This window comes from Neoarius graeffei, chromosome 26 (genome assembly GCF_027579695.1).
Source record: "Neoarius graeffei isolate fNeoGra1 chromosome 26, fNeoGra1.pri, whole genome shotgun sequence".
NCBI lineage: Eukaryota > Metazoa > Chordata > Actinopteri > Siluriformes > Ariidae > Neoarius > Neoarius graeffei.
Window position 1 is genome coordinate 42,940,828 of NC_083594.1, and position 18,002 is coordinate 42,958,829.

General features: G+C 42.2%; 1 protein-coding gene across 8 annotated transcripts in view; it reads right to left on the reverse strand.

Moving 5' to 3' along the window:
* The window catches only part of LOC132874239 (acidic mammalian chitinase-like), a 173,922-nt gene that overhangs the window by 21,387 nt on the left and 134,533 nt on the right, over window positions 1-18,002 (reverse strand). Inside the window, exon 1 of one of the 8 annotated variants that reach the window (XM_060910243.1) lies at window positions 13,162-13,201. The exons of the other annotated variants lie outside the window; for them this stretch is intronic. Within the exon in view, the coding sequence (XP_060766226.1) occupies window positions 13,162-13,186 (25 nt within the window). The 5' untranslated portion in view covers window positions 13,187-13,201. Of the gene's footprint in view, window positions 1-13,161; window positions 13,202-18,002 lie in introns of those variants that run through there. 8 annotated transcript variants of the gene reach the window in all.

The following is an 18,002-nucleotide window of genomic DNA, read 5'->3' on the forward strand; positions in this document are numbered from 1 at the left end:
GAGGCTGAGTGATCTGGCTGAAACTGATGTTGAACTCCTAATTCTCAGATCGCAGAATGATGCTGGACCAGATGCAACAATATGCATTCATCACTGGAAGTTCTACATTGAAAAATATGAATACCTGCAAAAAAAAAATGTATTGACCCTCTGAGGCAACATTTAAAGGCAATAACAAAAAACCTCAAAACTCTGAGCAAGGAGGATACTGACCAACTGAATGTGCTTAGTGATATTTCAGTGAGCCTTATTCCTGGTCAAAAAATGTGTTATAATTGTTGGTCAAAGCTCAATGCCCTGAATATCCCTTCAATGGAGCCAACCAAAGAGGTCACTATGGACTTCCAACCTTCAGAGGTATCAACACTGAACACCAGCCTAAAAGAACTTGGAGTGTCTCCTGTCAGAACTTCTCGAGTCAGTAATATGTCAAGCTATGCCAAAAGAAAAGCAAGGGAAGTTAATAAGGCCCTTGTAATGAAGATCTCCTCGGCTTGTGGTGTGCCTTCATCCACATTAGAAGAATGCTCAAATTGCAAGGACCTGGACATTCTGATGGACCTGCTGAAAGAAAAGATTGCAGTTTCCCCAAGGAATGTGCAGACCCAACTCCTTACTCTGGTACCTGACAGCTGGACTGTGGAGAAAGTAACAGAAAAATTTGAAGCAAGTCCATACATGGTGAAAGCTGCCCGAAAATTACGGCAAGAGCATGGTATCCTTGCAGAACCTCAGGCGGGGAGAGGGAAATGTATATCACCAGAAATTCATGCAAGAGTCAAAACTTTCTATGAGAGTGATGAATTTACCAGATTACTTCCAGGGGCAAAGGACTACAAGTCTGTAAAGTCCAGTGAAACAGGAATGTGGGAGCACAAGCAAAAATGACTGAGCCTGATGAATTTGAATGAACTCTTTGAAAATTATAACGCCCAATTTCCTGAAGACAAAATAGGACTGTCCAAGTTCTGTATGCTACGACCCGGTCACTGCATCACTGTGGGGAGTAGAGGAACACACTCTGTATGCATATACCAAATTCATCAAAATATAAAACTGATGCTGGCTGCCCTGCCAAGTGGAGACCAGAGAATCACCTACCATGACCTGATGGCAAAGATTGTGTGTTCAGTAACATCAAAACTTTGCATGGTGCACAGATGTCCATGCTGCCCTGGGGTTGGTGTACTCAAGAGCTACCTGGAGACCTTGTGTGAATTAGATGACATGACTGAAGATTCTGATGTTTTGTTCAAGCAGTGGATTTCAACTGATCGCACCACAATTCAAACATGCTCTAGCACATTGGTGGAATTTGTTGATACCATTGTGACGAAGACTGACAAACTGACAAGTCATCATTTCATCTGGAAACACCAAGCGGCATTCTTGTCCACCTTAAAAGAACAGCTGGGACCAAATGAAGCGATAATCATCCTGGATTTTGCAGAGAATTACAGCTTTGTGGTACAAAATGCAGTTCAAGGATTTCACTGGGAGAATTCCCAAGCAACAGTTCATCCTTTTGTTGCTTATTTCAAGCAACTTGGTGAACTGCGACATGAGAGCATTTGTGTCATAAGCGATTGTCTGCAACATGACACAATAACTGTTCACAGATTCCAGAAGGATGTCCTGAGCTATCTGCAAAAGATAGCACCCCAACTAAGCAAAATCTTTTACTTCTCAGATGGAGCTTCATCTCAGTATAAAAATTTCAAAAACTTTGCGAATCTTGTGTGTCATCAGCATGATTTTGGTTTTGAAGCCGAATGGCATTTTTTTGCTACATCCCATGGCAAGAATGTCTGCGATGGCATGGGTGGCACTATTAAAAGAGAAGCAGCAAAAGCCAGTCTCCAAGCAGCAACTTCAGGACACATTCTGACACCAGCAGATTTATATGAGTGGGGCGTAGGACATGTAAAAAATGTTCACTTTTTGTTCATATCAAATGAAGACTTCATATCTCATGTTGCTGAACAGAGGATGTGATTCTCCAAGGCCAAAAGAGTACCTGGAACTCGAGAATACCACTGTTACATCCCTACAGAGGACGGCAGACTCAAAGTAAGTCGGGTGTCTGGGGAAGACAGTCAGCTGACTGTTCAAATATTCACTGAAGGAGCTGAGATGCTACTGTTTCCTGATCACACTCATGCTGCATCAGCAGTGTCCGTCACATTAGACCAGTGCCATATTGGAGGCTATGTTGGATGCATGTATGATGAAAAATGTTGGATTGGTATGATTCGTGACAAGAGTGAAGCGGAATCAGACATCCAGATATGTTTCATGCACCCAAACTATCCCGCTCCGTCTTTCCACTGGCCATCAAGAGAAGATATTTGTTGGATGCCATTACAATACATCGTTGCATTCCTTAGTGCACCTACAACTGTCAGTGGGAGGCAGGACCACCTTGATCTCAAAGACAAAGATGCTCTACACTCTGCACTTCAAATGAAACAGAAATGAGGCTAGTTATGATTAATTGTTATAAATGAGCATGATGTAAAATGAAGTACCATGTTTGTTTTGTGCTTAATGTGCCTCTGATTACTTATTTCTGATGTTTTTAGTTTTGATGTTTGTCATCATTGGGAAAAAGTGCATTTTGTCCATATTCAGAGTGGAAAATAAAAATGAAAGATTCACATAAGACAAGTCAAATTGGTGTTTTTAAAAAGAAGGGTTCATGGAGAATGAAGAAAACAATACAAAAAAAATCTGTGCACATTCCCACAAGGTGTTACGGTGCTCTGAAAATGACATCCAAAATGATTTGTCAAACTTGTGAGGTCTTCTGTTCAAACACTGATAGAGTTTCCTTTCTGTTTATTGCTTTTTTTGAGAGTGTTTCTACTTATCTCAATAAGGGAAAAAAAAATCAAGAGCCTATGTTGGGTAAAATGTGTCTTCTGAAGGCCTAAACAGAGCACAGCCAAAAACTCCAATAAAATTTTGATCATTTTTGAGGGAGTGCTATGACCATGCAGGATCATCCAGACCCAAAATGACAGTTTTGCTACATACTATGCCTATTTATGTACCAGCCTGCAAAATTTGAGCCTCCTACATGGTTTAGTTCTTGAGCTATGGGCTTGTGAACTTTGACAAAAAAAAAAAGAGTCTGAACAAAATTGACACCCCCCTCCCCCAGTAAAACTGGCTGTAACATGGAAAGTATACATCTTACATTCAAATAAATTTACAGTGTTTTCTCCTAGGTAACATGGGTACATCTGGTGATTTTTTCAGAATTTTTTGAGACCTAAGTGCGCGGGCCCCAGTTGATTTGACGTGGAATGACCCAGGTGTGAGAGTGCCAGTTCAGGGAAAATGGCCTACAGCCAGGCAGGACTGAATTCCTGTCCCGGATCTGGCCTGGAGCCAGCATAGAAGTCCCACAAACTCAGGCATGAATGGACTGGACCAGACTGTGACATTAAACTTCTTTATTTGCCCCATCCTCCTTGATGGATGGCCACCAAAAACGTTGTCGGACGAGTGCCAGAGTCCAGGCTGCTCCTGGGTGGCATGCCATTCTGGAACCATGACCCCAATGCAACACCTGTGCCAGCACAGAAACAGGAACAAAAAGATGGTTAGGAGGTGCATTACTGGGCCTTGGGTCCTGCTCATGGGCCTCACCAGGCACCATGGAGGAAGGATGGTCTCAGGGGAGGTCAATTCCTCCTGAAGGGGAGAGAACATTCTGGACAAGGCATCGAGCTTACCATTCTTAGAGCCTGGGCGGAAGGAAAGTGTGAACTTAAAGTGAGAAAAGAGGCCATTGGGCCTGGTGAGAATTGAGGTGCTTGGCAGTCCTGAGGTATTCGAGGCTCTTGTGATCTGTCCATACGATGAAGGGAAGGTCTGACTCCTCCAACCAGATGTCCCCATTCTTCCAAGGCCAGTTTCACAGCCAACAGTTCCCTATTACCAACATCATAGTTTCTCTGAGGGGGAAAGCCAACAAGAGAAGAAGCAAGGCTGAAGCTTGTTGTCACTAGCCGATCTTTGGGACAATATGGCTCCGACCCCTGACTCCGAAGCATCAACCTCAACCACAAATTGCCGGGACCGGTCTGGAATGGTGAGTATGGGTGCTGACGTGAACCTTTGAGCTCAGAGAATGCCTTCTCGGCCCCTTCCCTCCAGCTGAAAGGGACCTTGGTGGAAGTTAGAGCCATGAGGGGCCCAGCTACCATACTAAAGTTCCTGATGAATCACCTATAGAAATTCACAAACCCAAGAAACCAAACAAACAGTTTGCTTTCCAGGAGTCATTGAAAGACCTGCCTGACATGGATGCAGTGTTCATCAAGGGAGCAGGAAAATATATATATTAGTCCAGATAAACAAAAAAGGTTAAGGTAGTCCCTCAGGACATTAACGAGGGCCTGGAAAAGCGTGGGAGCGTTAGTCAGGCCAAATGGGACCACGAGATATTCATAGTGGCCCATGGGGGTGTTGAACGCCATCTTCCATTCGTCCCCTTCCCTGATCCTCATGAGGTGGTAAGCATTGCGCAGGTCTAGCTTGGTGAAAATCTGGGCTCCCTGGAGTAACTCAAACGCTGTCGTCATGAGAGGTAGGGGGTAATGATTCTTGATGATGTCATTTAACCCCCAGTAATCAATGCAAGGATTTGTCCTTCTCCACAAAAAAAAGAATCCCGCCTCTGCAGGAGAAGAGGAGGGATGAATAATTCCAGCTGCTAAGGACTTGGTGATGTATTTATCCATGGCTTGCCTTTCAGAAGGAGAAAGAGAGTAAAGTTGCCCCTTAGGTGGTGCAGTGCCAGGGAAGAGGTCAATTCCACAATCATAGGGCCTATGGGGAGGAACGGAAACAGCTTGAGACTTGCTGAACATATGTTTTAAGTCATTATACTTGGGAGGCACACTAGAGAGGTCAGGATATTCACTAATGGTGGGCTGGAGCAGCTCAGCATGAGGGAGGGCAGATCTCAGGCATGATAAACAGAATTGACTCCATCCTAAAATGGTGTTGTTAGTCCAGTTGACATGGGGGTTATGCAGAGTTAGCCAGGGCAGACCAAGAACTATGGGCACATGGGGATTGTTCATGATGAAAAACTGGATGGATTCAGAGTGGTTGCCCGTAATTCTTAAGGTGACCAGGGCTGTTTTATGGGTAATAGTGGTCAGACCAGGACCATTAAGGGTCAGGACAGTGAGGGCCAGATTCAGAGCCAGTAGTGGAATCCCCAGGCGCTTGGCGGTGGTCGAGCAGATCAGGTTTCTGTCAGCCCCTGAATCAGTGAGTGCCTGGAGGTCATGGGGCTGATTGCCACGGATGACCACTGGGAGTAGCAGTCAATCAGTAGGGGGCTGATTCTGGACATTGCCCACCAGGGCCCCTAAACTCACTGGTGGGCTCTTCCTTTTAAAGGGCAAGATTGACAGAAATGCCCCAGCTGTCCACAATAAAAACATGCCCTCATACCCCAACAATGCTGTCATTCCTCAGGTGAGATGCAGACTCTGCCTACCTGCATTGGCTCAGCGGAAGGGATGGGAGGCTGAGCAAGACTAGTCAGAGTTCTTTCACCTGCTGTCTGATCCGGGAGTCAATATGACTGGCGAGGTCCATGAGACCGGGGAGATCAGGTGGCAGTTCTCGTGAGACCAGTTCATCCTTGATGGAGTCTGACAGTCCATTCAAAAATGCGTCAAACAAGGCACTCATTCCAGCCACAAGATGCTGCCAAAGTGCAAAACTCAATCACATAATCAAACGTGGACCGGGCACCCTGCCCCAAGTCCCATGATTTCTCTTGCTGCCTCTCTGCCAGACAGAGTGATCAAAGGTTCGCCTCATCTCCTCCGTGAAACTATTGAAGCTGGCGCAGCATGGTACATTGGCGTCCCACATAGGTGTTCCCCACTCCATAGCTTTGCCAGTGAGGAGAGTGATGGTGTAGGCCACTCGGGAATGCTCCATAGGGAAGGCCAGTGGTTGAAGCTCAAGGGTTAGTGAGCATTGAGAAAAATGATCGGCAGGTACCTGGTTCTCCGTCGTATGTCTGTGGGGCGGGAAGTCGCGGCTCTCTGAAGAGGGCTGGAGCAGGAGCTGGAGGAGTGGTAGGCGGAGGGGGTTGTGTAGGAGCAGACATTACTTGAAGTTGTTGTAGCTGATTGGCAAGAAGATCGAGAGTGTTAGAGATGGTGACAAGGTTTTGGTTCACCTGTTGCATGTCCTGTTGGTGGGTACCAAGGAGAGCTCCCTGTTTTTGCACTGCTGCTCTTAGCTGGGCGAAGTCTGCTGGGTCCATGTTAGCCAGACTGTGCGGTCAGAAATGGCGAGCTGAGGTGAAGTGAGGACCTAAAAGCAGACTCAAAAACAGGGAGTCTACAGAAAATAACTTTAATGAAGTTGAGGGCAGAGGTACAATAGGGCTCAGGCAAAAATCAGTGGCCAAAGAACAGGCCAAGAGGTCAAAACACAGAATAGCAGGCAGGCACGGTCAGGGACAAAAACAGGACACACAAATCTTCATGAAAACTGAAGAAAACAGGGACAAGAGAAACCCAGGCAGAGGAAGCAAAAAAAAAAAACACAATCCAGAAGAACAGGCAGGTAAACAGGGCAAAAACTGGACAGACAAAAAAAACATGAAACAATACAGGCAGGGGGAATCAAGAAGTCACAATACCAAAGGGCTGTAGCAAGGTAAGGAAAGTCTGCAAGAGACAGTCTGGCAACTGGAATAGCTCCAAACAAGCTCTTAAGAAGGCCCTGGCTGATGGGAGAGGAGTGGTAGCAGGTGTGAGAATGCCAGTTCAGGGAAAATGGCCTACAGCCAGGCAGGACTGAATTCCTGTCCTGGATCCAGCCTGGAGCCAGCATAGAAGTCCCACAAACTCAGGCATGGATGGACTGGACCGGACTGTGACATTAAACTTCTTTATTTGCCCCTGTTTTCAAAGAGCTGTGTATTACTGTAACTGTTTTAATATTGCCACACAGGTTCATAGAAGGTCACAACTAAAGTCTAATATAGTTTTTTTCCCATGTCCTACAAAAATCAATCAACCAATAAATAAATAAAATAAAAATCACCAATTGGCCTGCACTGTGGTGCAAACAGTGTCAACTGAAAAAATAACTGTTATTGTCAAAACAAAATAAAACTGATATGCTACAACACAATATGAGGACGTAAAATAAAGCTGTCTTTCTTTTGATTTGGGATGTTGAATACTGATTTATGCCTTTTTTATATTTAGTTTCGGCTGGGCACCACCCGAACCGATAACCACATCACCAGTTTTTCTTTGGCTAATCTGACACAAGGTACACCACCACTCTTACTGGAGCAGTTGGGGGTTAGGTGCCTTGCCCAAGGTCACTTCTGCCAGTCCTGGTAATCAAACCAATGGCCTTTTGGTCCCAAAGCTGCTTCTCTAACCATTAGGCCATGGCTTTCCCTTAAAATAAAAGTATTTTCATTTTAAGAAATACTAAAAGGAAAAAAAGAACATAAAAACAAGCAAACAAATTTTAAATTCTCATAGATATAAAGGAGACATTAACGATAGAGGTGCTATATCAAGATGTATACTAGTGCATCTCAAAAAATTAGAATACCATGAAAAAGATCCTTTTTTTTATAATTTAATTCAAAAAGGTAAACTTTCATATATTCTATATTCATTACATGTAAAGTGAAATATTTAAAGCCTTTTTTGTTTTAATTTTGATGATTATGGCTTGTAGCTCATGAAAATCAGAAATCCAGTATCTCAAATTATTAGAATATTCACTAAGATCAATCAAAAAAAGGATTTACAATACAGAAATGTCCAACTTCTGAAAAGTATATTCATTTATACACTCAATACTTGGTTGGGGCTCCTTTACCATGAATTACTGTATCAATGCAGTGTGGCATAGAGGTGATCAGTCTGTGGTACTGCTGAGGTGTTATTGAAGCCCAGGTTGCTTTGATAGTGGCCTTCAGCGTATCTGTATTTTTGGTGTTTCTCATCTTCCTCTTGACAGTACCCCATAGATTCTTTATGGGGTTCAGGTCAGGCAAGTTGGCTGGCCAATCAAACAGAGTAATATCATGGTCAGCAAACCATTTGGTAGTAGTTTTGGCACTGTGGGTAGGTGCTAAGTTCTGCTGGAAAAGGAAATCAGCATCTCCAAAAAGCTCGTCAGCAGATGGAAGCATGAAGTGCGCTAAAATCTCCTGGTAGATGGCTGTGTTGACTTTGGACTTGATAAAATACAGTGGACCAACACCAGCAGATGACATGGCACCCCAAATCATCACAGACTGTGGAAACTTCACACTGGGCTTCAAACACCTTGGATTCTGTGCCTCTCCACTCTTCCTCCAGACTCTAGAACCATGATTTCCAAATTAAATGCAAAATGTACTTTCATCTGAAAAGAGGACTTTGGACCACTGAGCAACAGTCCATTTCTTTCTCTCCTTAGCCCAGATAAGACACTTCTGACATTGTCTCTGGCTCAGGAGTAGCTTGATATTAGGAATGAAAAAGTTGTATCCCCTTTCTTGAAGATGTCTGTTCATGATGGGTCTTGATACACTGACACCAGCCTCAGTCCACTCCTTGTGAAGCTCTCTCAAGTTCTTGAATCAACTTTTTTTGACAATCCTCTCAAGACTGCGGCCATCCCTGTTGCTTGTGCACCTTTTCCAGCCACCCTTTTCAGCAATGACCTTTTGTGGCTTGCCCTCCTTGTGGAGGGCATCAGTGATCATCTTCTGGACAATAGTCAAGTCAGCAGTCTTCCCCATGATTGTGGTTGTGTGTACTGAACTAGACCGAGAGATCCACTGTGTTCATACTGTTTTACTCAAACTCGAAATGAAATATTCTAATATTTTGAGATGGGGTTTATGTTTTTGTACTGTATGCCATACTGATTAAAATTAAAATAGAAAAATGCTTGAAACATTTTAGTTTATGTGTAATGAGTCTATAATATATAACATTTTCACTTTCTTAAATAACTGATGGAAAATATTGAACTTTTTCACAATATTCTAATTTTTTGAGATGCACTAGTACATTGTCATTGGACTCTATAACACTGTAGGATTTAAATGATAATAAATTCCACTCATAATTTTACAATTACAACTCCAAAATAAGAAAAAGTTGGAATGGTATGTTGAAATTGAAATTAAACCTGAAAACGATGTTTCGTAGGTTATCTTTGGCCTGTATTGCACTCAAAACAATATAACAGCACATGATTTGATGTTTCACCTCGTGAATTTTATTGTTTTTTCTTTAAGTGAACGTATTTCTCATTTTGATTCTTGCAACACAAGGAACATATGGTCTGATGTAACAGAAATGGAGCTTTTTGGCAATAAACACTCAAGGTGGGTTTGGCGTAAAAAGAAGGATGGCTGTAATGAAAAGAACCCCATCCCAACTGTAAAATATGGTGGATGTTTTCCCTCCAAAGGCCCTGGAAACCTTGTTAGGATCCATGGCATCATGAACCAGGACATTTTAAATCAAGAATTGGCTGCCTCTGTCAGGAAACTAAAACTGGGTCGTCATTGGATCTTCCAGCAGGACAATGATACAAAGCATCCATCCATCCATCCATCCATTATTTGCAGCCGCTTATCCTGTACAGGGTTGCAGGCAAGCTGGAGCCTATCCCAGAGGCGGGGTACACCCTGGACAAGTTGCCAGATCATCGCAGGGCTGACACATAGAGACAAACAACCATTCACACTCACGTTCACACCTACGGTCAACTTAGAGCCAGCAATTAGCCTAACCTGCATGTCGTTGGACTGTGGGGGAAACCCACCCAGAGGAAACCCACACAGACATGGGGAGAACATGCAAACTCCATACAGAAAGACCCTCGTTGGCTGCTGGTCTCAAACCCAGGACCTTCTTGCTGTGAGGCGACCGTGCTAACCACTACACCACCGTGACGCCCAACCTATAACCTGTACAATTCAATTGAAAACAAACAAATCTGTGAGGGGGAAAAAAATAAAAAATGTATAATAAGCTGGCTGCATAAGTGTGCACACCCTTAAACTAATACTTTGTTATTTAGTCTTTATGGGTAGGTGTCTATCAGCCTGCTACATCTAGACTTGGTGATATTTGCCCACTCTTCCTTGCAAAGGTGCTCCAAATCTGTCAGATTGCGAGGGCATCTCTTGTGCACAGCCCTCTTCAGGTCATCCCACAGATTTTCAATTGGATTTAGGTCTGGGCTCTGGCTGGGCCATTCCAAAACATTAATTTTCTTCTGGTGAAGCCATTCTTTTGTTGATTTTGATGGATGCTTGGGGTCACTGTCGTGCTGAAAGATGAAATTCCTCTTCATCTTCAGCTTTCTAGTAGACACCTGAAGGTTTTGGGACAAAAGTTGGTATTTAGAACTGTTCATAATTCCCTCCACCTTGACTAAAGCCCCTGTTCCAGCTGAAGAAAAACAACCCCAAAACATGATGATGCCACCACCATACTTCACCGTGGGTATGGTGTTCTTTTGGTAATGCACAGTGTTGTTTTTGTGCCAAACATACCTTTTGGAATTGTGGCCAAAAAGTTCCACCTTGGTTTCATCAGACCATAACACATTTTCCCACGTTTTTAGAAGAGTTGATGTATTTTTTTTTTTTTTCTGCAAAATTTAGATGTTTTTCTTTGTAAGAAAAGGCTTCTGTACAGTGTTGCTGTAGGCCTCTTGGCAGCCTCCCTGACCAGTTTTCGTCTTGTCTTTTGATCAATTATGGAGTGACGTCCAGTTCTCGGTAATGTCACTGTTGTCCCATATTTTCTCCACTTCTTGATGACTGTTTTCACTGTGCTCCATGGTATATCTAATGCCGTGTAAATTTTTTGTACCCTTCTCCTGACTGATACCTTTCAACAATGAGATCCCTTTGATGCTTTGTAAGCTCTCTGTGAACCCTGGCTTTTGCTGGAAGATGCAACTGAGTAAATGTCTGAACTTTATTTGGGGTTCATCTCATCATCATTATCTCTAGCCGCTTTATCCTTCTACAGGGTCGCAGGCAAGCTGGAGCCTATCCCAGCTGACTACGGGCCAAAGGCGGGGTACACCCTGGACAAGTCGCCAGGTCATCACAGGGCTGACACATAGACACAGACAACCATTCACACTCACATTCACACCTACGGTCAATTTAGAGTCACCAGTTAACCTAACCTGCATGTCTTTGGACTGTGGGGGAAACCGGAGCACCCGGAGGAAACCCATGCGGACACGGGGAGAACATGCAAACTCCACACAGAAAGGCCCTCGCCGGCCCCGGGGCTCGAACCCAGGACCTTCTTGCTGTGAGGCGACAGCGCTAACCACTACACCACCGTGCCGCCCTTTATTTGTGGTTAATCAGAGTAATTTTAACTAATGGCAGGTGTGAACCCCAAAAGACTGAATGCTGTAATTAAATCAAAAGGTGCTTCAACAAAGTATTAGTTTAAGGGTGTGCATACTTATGCAACCAGCTGATGTATTTTTTTTTTTATGTTTTTCCCCCTAACAGATTTGTTAGTTTTTCAATTGAATTGTACAGTATATAGGTCACATTAAAGGTGGGAAAAGTTTTGAAATTATTTATCATGGTCTCAGTTTTTTACATCAGAAAAACCTATCATTTTAATGGGGTGTGTACACTTTTTATATCCACTGTATGTCCAACTCAACACTAAAATGGCTCGCTGACCACATATATTAAAGGTCAGTGCACTGTAAAAGCACACATGTATGAACATAGAAATGTTAAATGTTTCCATTACAAATTAAGTGTTATAGATATCAGCTTATCAGATTAGAAAAGTGATTATAATTCTGCAGCACGTCTGGCTCTGGCATTAAGTAAATAAAAGGTAAATGTGTCATCGAAGATAACACAAGAATATCTTAAAAACCTTGAGAGTATAAATTACTACCCTTAAACTATTATTTTCTATTATATTTTGATCATGGTTATAAGTCATGTACGACAAGATGGAGTGGAATAACTTTGATTATACCCACATTCACTGGATTTTGAGAAACAGAGCATTTTTATTTTTTGCAAATTCAATAAATAAAAACTTGATACAAAATGTCCAACAGAATCATTTCCGCTCAACAAACAGGAGAAATGACAGTAGCAATTTATGAAAAATGCTTGAATAATAATTCTTGAAAGATAAAAAAGATATGTTCTTACCATCAAATACTTTTATTCCATATTTTGTTGCCTTTTTTTGGTCTTTTTGGGGGGCTTGTTTTTCAGTAGAGTTTTTATTTCATCCTTGGTTGGTTCAGCAACATGCTCTGCCATTTTGTATTTCTCTACTCACAGTATATGAGCTGATATCCTAGTCGTAGAGTAGCCAATCAGAGTGCGCAATTGCTCATATCCAGTGAATGTGGATAGAAATAAACACACACACACACACACACACACACACACACACACACACACATGTATAGGGCCTGTACATCTTTTGGTATGTACGAGGTTAGCTGACTGGGCACCTCTGCTGGTCATGCTGACAAGTGACGATGAAATCTGGTCTTATCATTCACTACAGTCTGATTACTTGACCACTTCTGATACATGCTGACATTTTTCAATTGCTTTGACAGGGCCATGTGTTTTCAAACCTACAGACATATGGCAGCTGCTGTTATTGCATCCATGTAAATATGTAAGTCAATCTTTATAATTATTGATCTCTACCATCCATTATTTATATCTTGTGTGCACGATCGGTCATTTGTGTAATCATGTCAGATTATGATGGACCAATTACAAGTACACCAAAGAAAAGAAAGCATGTGCATTCTAAAACGAAGTCCAATAAAGAGTGGCCTTTTGCATTTCTGTGTATACAGCCTGAGAAAGATCAGCCAGGCAAAGCTTTCTGCATATTGATTATATATTATTTTTAATAACTTATTTACAAGATCTAGAGTGATCACAGCAAGAAGGTTCTGGGTTCAAGCTCAGTGGCCGACAGGGGCCTTTATCCCCAGGCTTGCTCATTGGGGATAGAATAGGGACAAAATTAGCTCATGTTTTAAGTTGTTCAAATTCTGTAAAGCTGCTTTGTGACAATGTTTATTGTTAAAAGCGCTATACAAATAAACTTGACTTTCTGTGTGGAGCTTGCATGTTCACCCCGTGTCTGCGTGGGTTTCCTCTGGGTGCTCCGGATTCCCCCGCAGTTCAAAGACATGCGGTAAGGTTAACATGGGGCTTGAGCAAGGCACCTAACCCCCAACTGCTCCCCGGGCGCTGTAGCATAGCTGCCCACTGTTCTGGGTATGTGTGTGTGCTCATTGTTCACTTGTGTGTGCATGTGTGTGTTCACTGCTTCAGATGGGTTAAATGCAGAGGTTAAATTTTATTGTGTGCTTAAGTCTGTGCTTGAGTGTAAAAATGACAAATAAAGGCTTCTTGGCTTCTTAATTTTGAAGATCACAAAAATCTCATCTCATTATCTGTAGCCGCTTCATCCTGTTCTACAGGGTCGCAGGCAAGCTGGAGCCTATCCCAGCTGACTATGGGCGAAAGGCAGGGTACACCCTGAACAAGTCGCCAGGTCATCACAGGGTTGACACATAGACACAGACAACCATTCACACTCACATTCACACCTACGGTCAATTTAGAGTCACCAGTTAACCTAACCTGCATGTCTTTGGACTGTGGGGGAAACCGGAGCACCCGGAGGAAACCCACGCGGACACGGGGAGAACATGCAAACTCCGCACAGAAAGGCCCTCGCTGGCCACTGGGCTCGAACCCGGACCTTCTTGCTGTGAGGCAACAGCGCTAACCACTACACCACCGTGCTGCCCCTATATATATATATATATATATATATATATATATATATATATATATATATATATATATATTAAAGTGTGTACTGTATATATTGTGTGTGTGTGTGTGTGTGTGTGTATATATATATATGGAGAAAACGGAAATGATCAGAGGAAAGTGGCCAGATTGGTTTGATCTGCCAGGAAGGATTATAATAACTCATAGCAACTCTTTACACTCATGGTGAGCAGAAAAGCATAATTACGGGAGGTAGGAAGAGTAGAAAATAACATTAAAAGTATATTGGAATGTGGAGACAATGTGCAGGATAAAAGAGGACTACAGGACTAGACAAACGGATTTAAATGAATAAAAACGGAGGGAGATTGCATTATAATGCAAAGAAGAAGGAAAACAGGACTGATATGGAAACTTGACAACCCTGACAAGTAGGAACTACCACAATACAGAAGATGGCAGTAGCGCAGCACCCAGGATGCAAGCTGCCATAAAAACCCAAAGAAGAAGAAGATCATCTCACATTGCTTGACAAAAAGAACAATGATAAAAAGTTTATTTTACATCCACAAATAATAAAAAGCTATATAGGAAATAATTATTGCAATTTTGTTCAAATCTACACAGATGTTTCAAAGAATACAACTAATAGAATTAGTATCTCATTCATAGTCCCAGAATTTAATATTAGAAGTTTGAAACGAAATCAGTGATGGACTATCTATATATACGGGGGAGATGCTGGCAATTTTTTTAGCACTACAGTGGATGGAAGACGTGAGACCACTGAGAGCAGTAATATGCTCCAATTCCAGAACTTCATTAACTAGCTTGAAGTACCATCATTCAGAGAGCAGACCAGACAGACACAAACGTCATTGTGATTTCAGACCAACCCACCACCAATGTCTAAGATACTGATCTGAGTCGAATTTGTGTTTTTATCAGTTACCTCCATATTTTTGTGAGTTCAATTGGCAGTGCTTTATGGACGATACACGATCATTAAACTATAAAGCATGGTATTGCTCAGTGCCAATTTATCACCTACACCTGCCATGAAGCTCACGTAGTATTGATGCATAAAGTTACAGTTATTGTCTGCGATAGACCAGAGGACCATATTTAACCCCTCATCATTGCAATGTTCATTTTCTGACATCAGGACTGCAGATAGATGGATATTTTTGCTTGGCAGGTTGTGCTGCATCACTCGATACACAGTAACCCCCACTAACATGCCGCTCCCATTTACTGTCAGTGCCTCTGTTGTGTTGAGAATGCTCCACTACCCAAATAATATCATCCATTCATCCATTATCCGTAACCCCTTACCCTGTACAGTGTCGTGGGCAAGCTGGAGCCTATCCCAGCTGACTATGGGCGAGAGGCGGGGTACACCCTGGACAAGTCACCAGATCATCACAGGGCCAACACATAGAGACAAACAACCATTCACACTCACATTCACACCTACGGTCAATTTTGAGCCACCAATTAACCTAACGTGCATGTCTTTGGTCTGTGGGAGAAACTGGAGCACCTGGAGGAAACCCACACAGACACGGGAGAACATGCAAACTCCACATAGAAAGACCCTCGTCGGCCACTGGGCTTGAACCCAGAACCTTCTCACTGTGAGGCGACAGTGCTAACCACTATCCCATCATACCGCCCAATAATGTCAGTTACAATCAGTAACTGTTTACCTACAAATACCCCTACAGAATATAGGTTTATTTAAAAAAAAAACACACACACACAACCTGACAGCTGAGTGTATAAAAGAACATCAATAAAAATTCCCCTAACTTGAGACTCTCATTGTATTAGTAAGGAATCAAATATAACAGCTTTACCTCTGTTAAGTGCTGATAGAGACTCCTTCCATAAATGTTGAATAAATGTATCCAAGCTTCATCATTGCAATGATTATACATTTTCTTTGCTCAATAAAAAAAAAAGTTTACTGTACAAAAATCAGTGTGGAAACTGTTACTATCAATACTATATTAAACAGAGTGCATCTGTGAGTTGCCTTTCAGGTGGAAATACTTTCAGAGCCATGTCTTTATTCAGTGAATCAAAACTGAACAATCTGATCATATTCAACAAGAGAATTTTATAACGTTTAAAATACAATTAATCATAAAACATCCCATATTCACTCATGAATTTTAAAACAAAAGCACTCTAATAGTACTCATTTGTCACCATAAACTCAATCTGATACAGTTCTTATCTGTGACGCTGTACTGTTTTTACTCAGAACTAACAGTCATGTCTTTCCTTTTTCTACACTCACCGGCCACTTTAATAGGAACTTGTTCTTGCTTCTAAGATTCCTGTTCTTGGCTGCAGGAGTGGAGCCCAATGTGGTCTTCTGCTGTTGCATGCGGAGATGATTTTCTGCTCACCACAGTTGTAAAGAGTTGTTATATCCTTTCTGGCAGCTCGAACCAATCTGGCCATTTTCCTCTGACCCCTCTTATCAACAAGGCATTTGTTTCCACCCACAGAACTGTCACTCACTCAGTGTTTTTTGTTTTTCGCACCATTCTGTGTAGAGACTGTTGTGTGTGAAAACCCCAGGAGGTCAGCGGTTTCTGAAATACTCAAACTAATCCGTCTGGCTCAAACCAACACCCATGCCACAGTGAAAGTCACACTTTGAGATCATAATTTTTCCCATTCTGATCTTTGAAGTAAACATGAACTGAAGCTCTTGATTTGTATCTGCATGGTGCTGTCTGCTGTCAAGGGACTGGCTGATTAAAGAACTGCATAATACAGCAGGGGGATGGATGTACCTAATAAAGTGGCCAGTGAGTGTATACTGTATGTCAAGCTTCTACAACTATTTGACTTCCTTCACATGCCCGTCCCTCCCCACCACGGGCGATTGCTCTAAGACAACGAGGGAGGCTCAGCCTCCTCTAAAAATGACGAATATTGTGTAGGATGAATTGCGCTAGGCTTATGTTATAGCTGACCTTATAACATTTGCTATTTCAGATCCAGAATCATAGAAATATATGTGCTCAACCCAACTACAGTGCGAAATCATTCCGTTATAACTTTCCCCAGTTCGCCTAATGTGTGTGTGAGTTTTTCCCCCTCGTGACAGCGCGATGCAGCCCAGCCTCAGTGGACTTCAATGGCATTTGGGAGCTATGTGCTTTTCAATATCAAAATGCAAGATGGTTATTGGACAAATACTGCGAAAACGCCCGCCCACGGAGTCCCACGGGCTCCCAGCCTCACAGTGGGAGGGACATGGCAAAGCTTTCCGCGAGACTGGTGATTGGTGAAAGCGGCCGGATATTTTCTTTGATTGACAGTTCGTTTCAAATATAGACAGGCAGCGGTGAATCTCAGTTCAGTCCCATGTGGATTCGCAAGTGCTGTGGTGTATTGTAAGAGATCAGCTTACATTTCGATTTCATTCATTACATATGGTTTCTCCCAGCTTTTTTAGTTTGTATATATTTTCATTGTAAATAAAGTGTAAATATAGTGTTGTCAAGTTTGCTATCTTAGTTCCAGAAATTTTGTTTATTTGAGTGACTGAACTTGAACTTGAGGGGGCTAGTCAGCTAGCAAGAAAGCTGCGCACAGATGCCAAGCATTGCTGATTTAATTTTGGCGAAGCCATTTGCCAGTCTTCCTTTTGAGGAAAAAATTAAAATTAAAGAGCAGGGTAGACCAACGCCTCAAATTGACTTGGTGAAAAAGGTAGGGAATAATACTTGTTCCTTTCAGCTCTCCTGGTACGAGAAAGTGAATTGGCTAACAGCAAGTGACCCACATCAACAACAGTAAATGGGCTACTTTAGTAATATGTCATGGATGGACCAAAAATATAGACTCTATTTAAAATGTTTATGCTGAGTATATTATATTGGAATATATTTTTTTCTGGATATGAATTAAACACAGCTACAATTTGGAAAACATTTTTAAACAAAAACACAGCCGAGAACATTTCACACTACAGACCTGGATTAAAAGTGAAGGGTTATCAAAATTGTCAATAAAACATTTCTCAGTCAAAATAAGTAAAATATAGGGAAAGTGTCATTGAATGAAATGTGTGGCACCCAGCTCTATGTTTGGTTCCCCAAGGTCAGTGCTTGTGCCT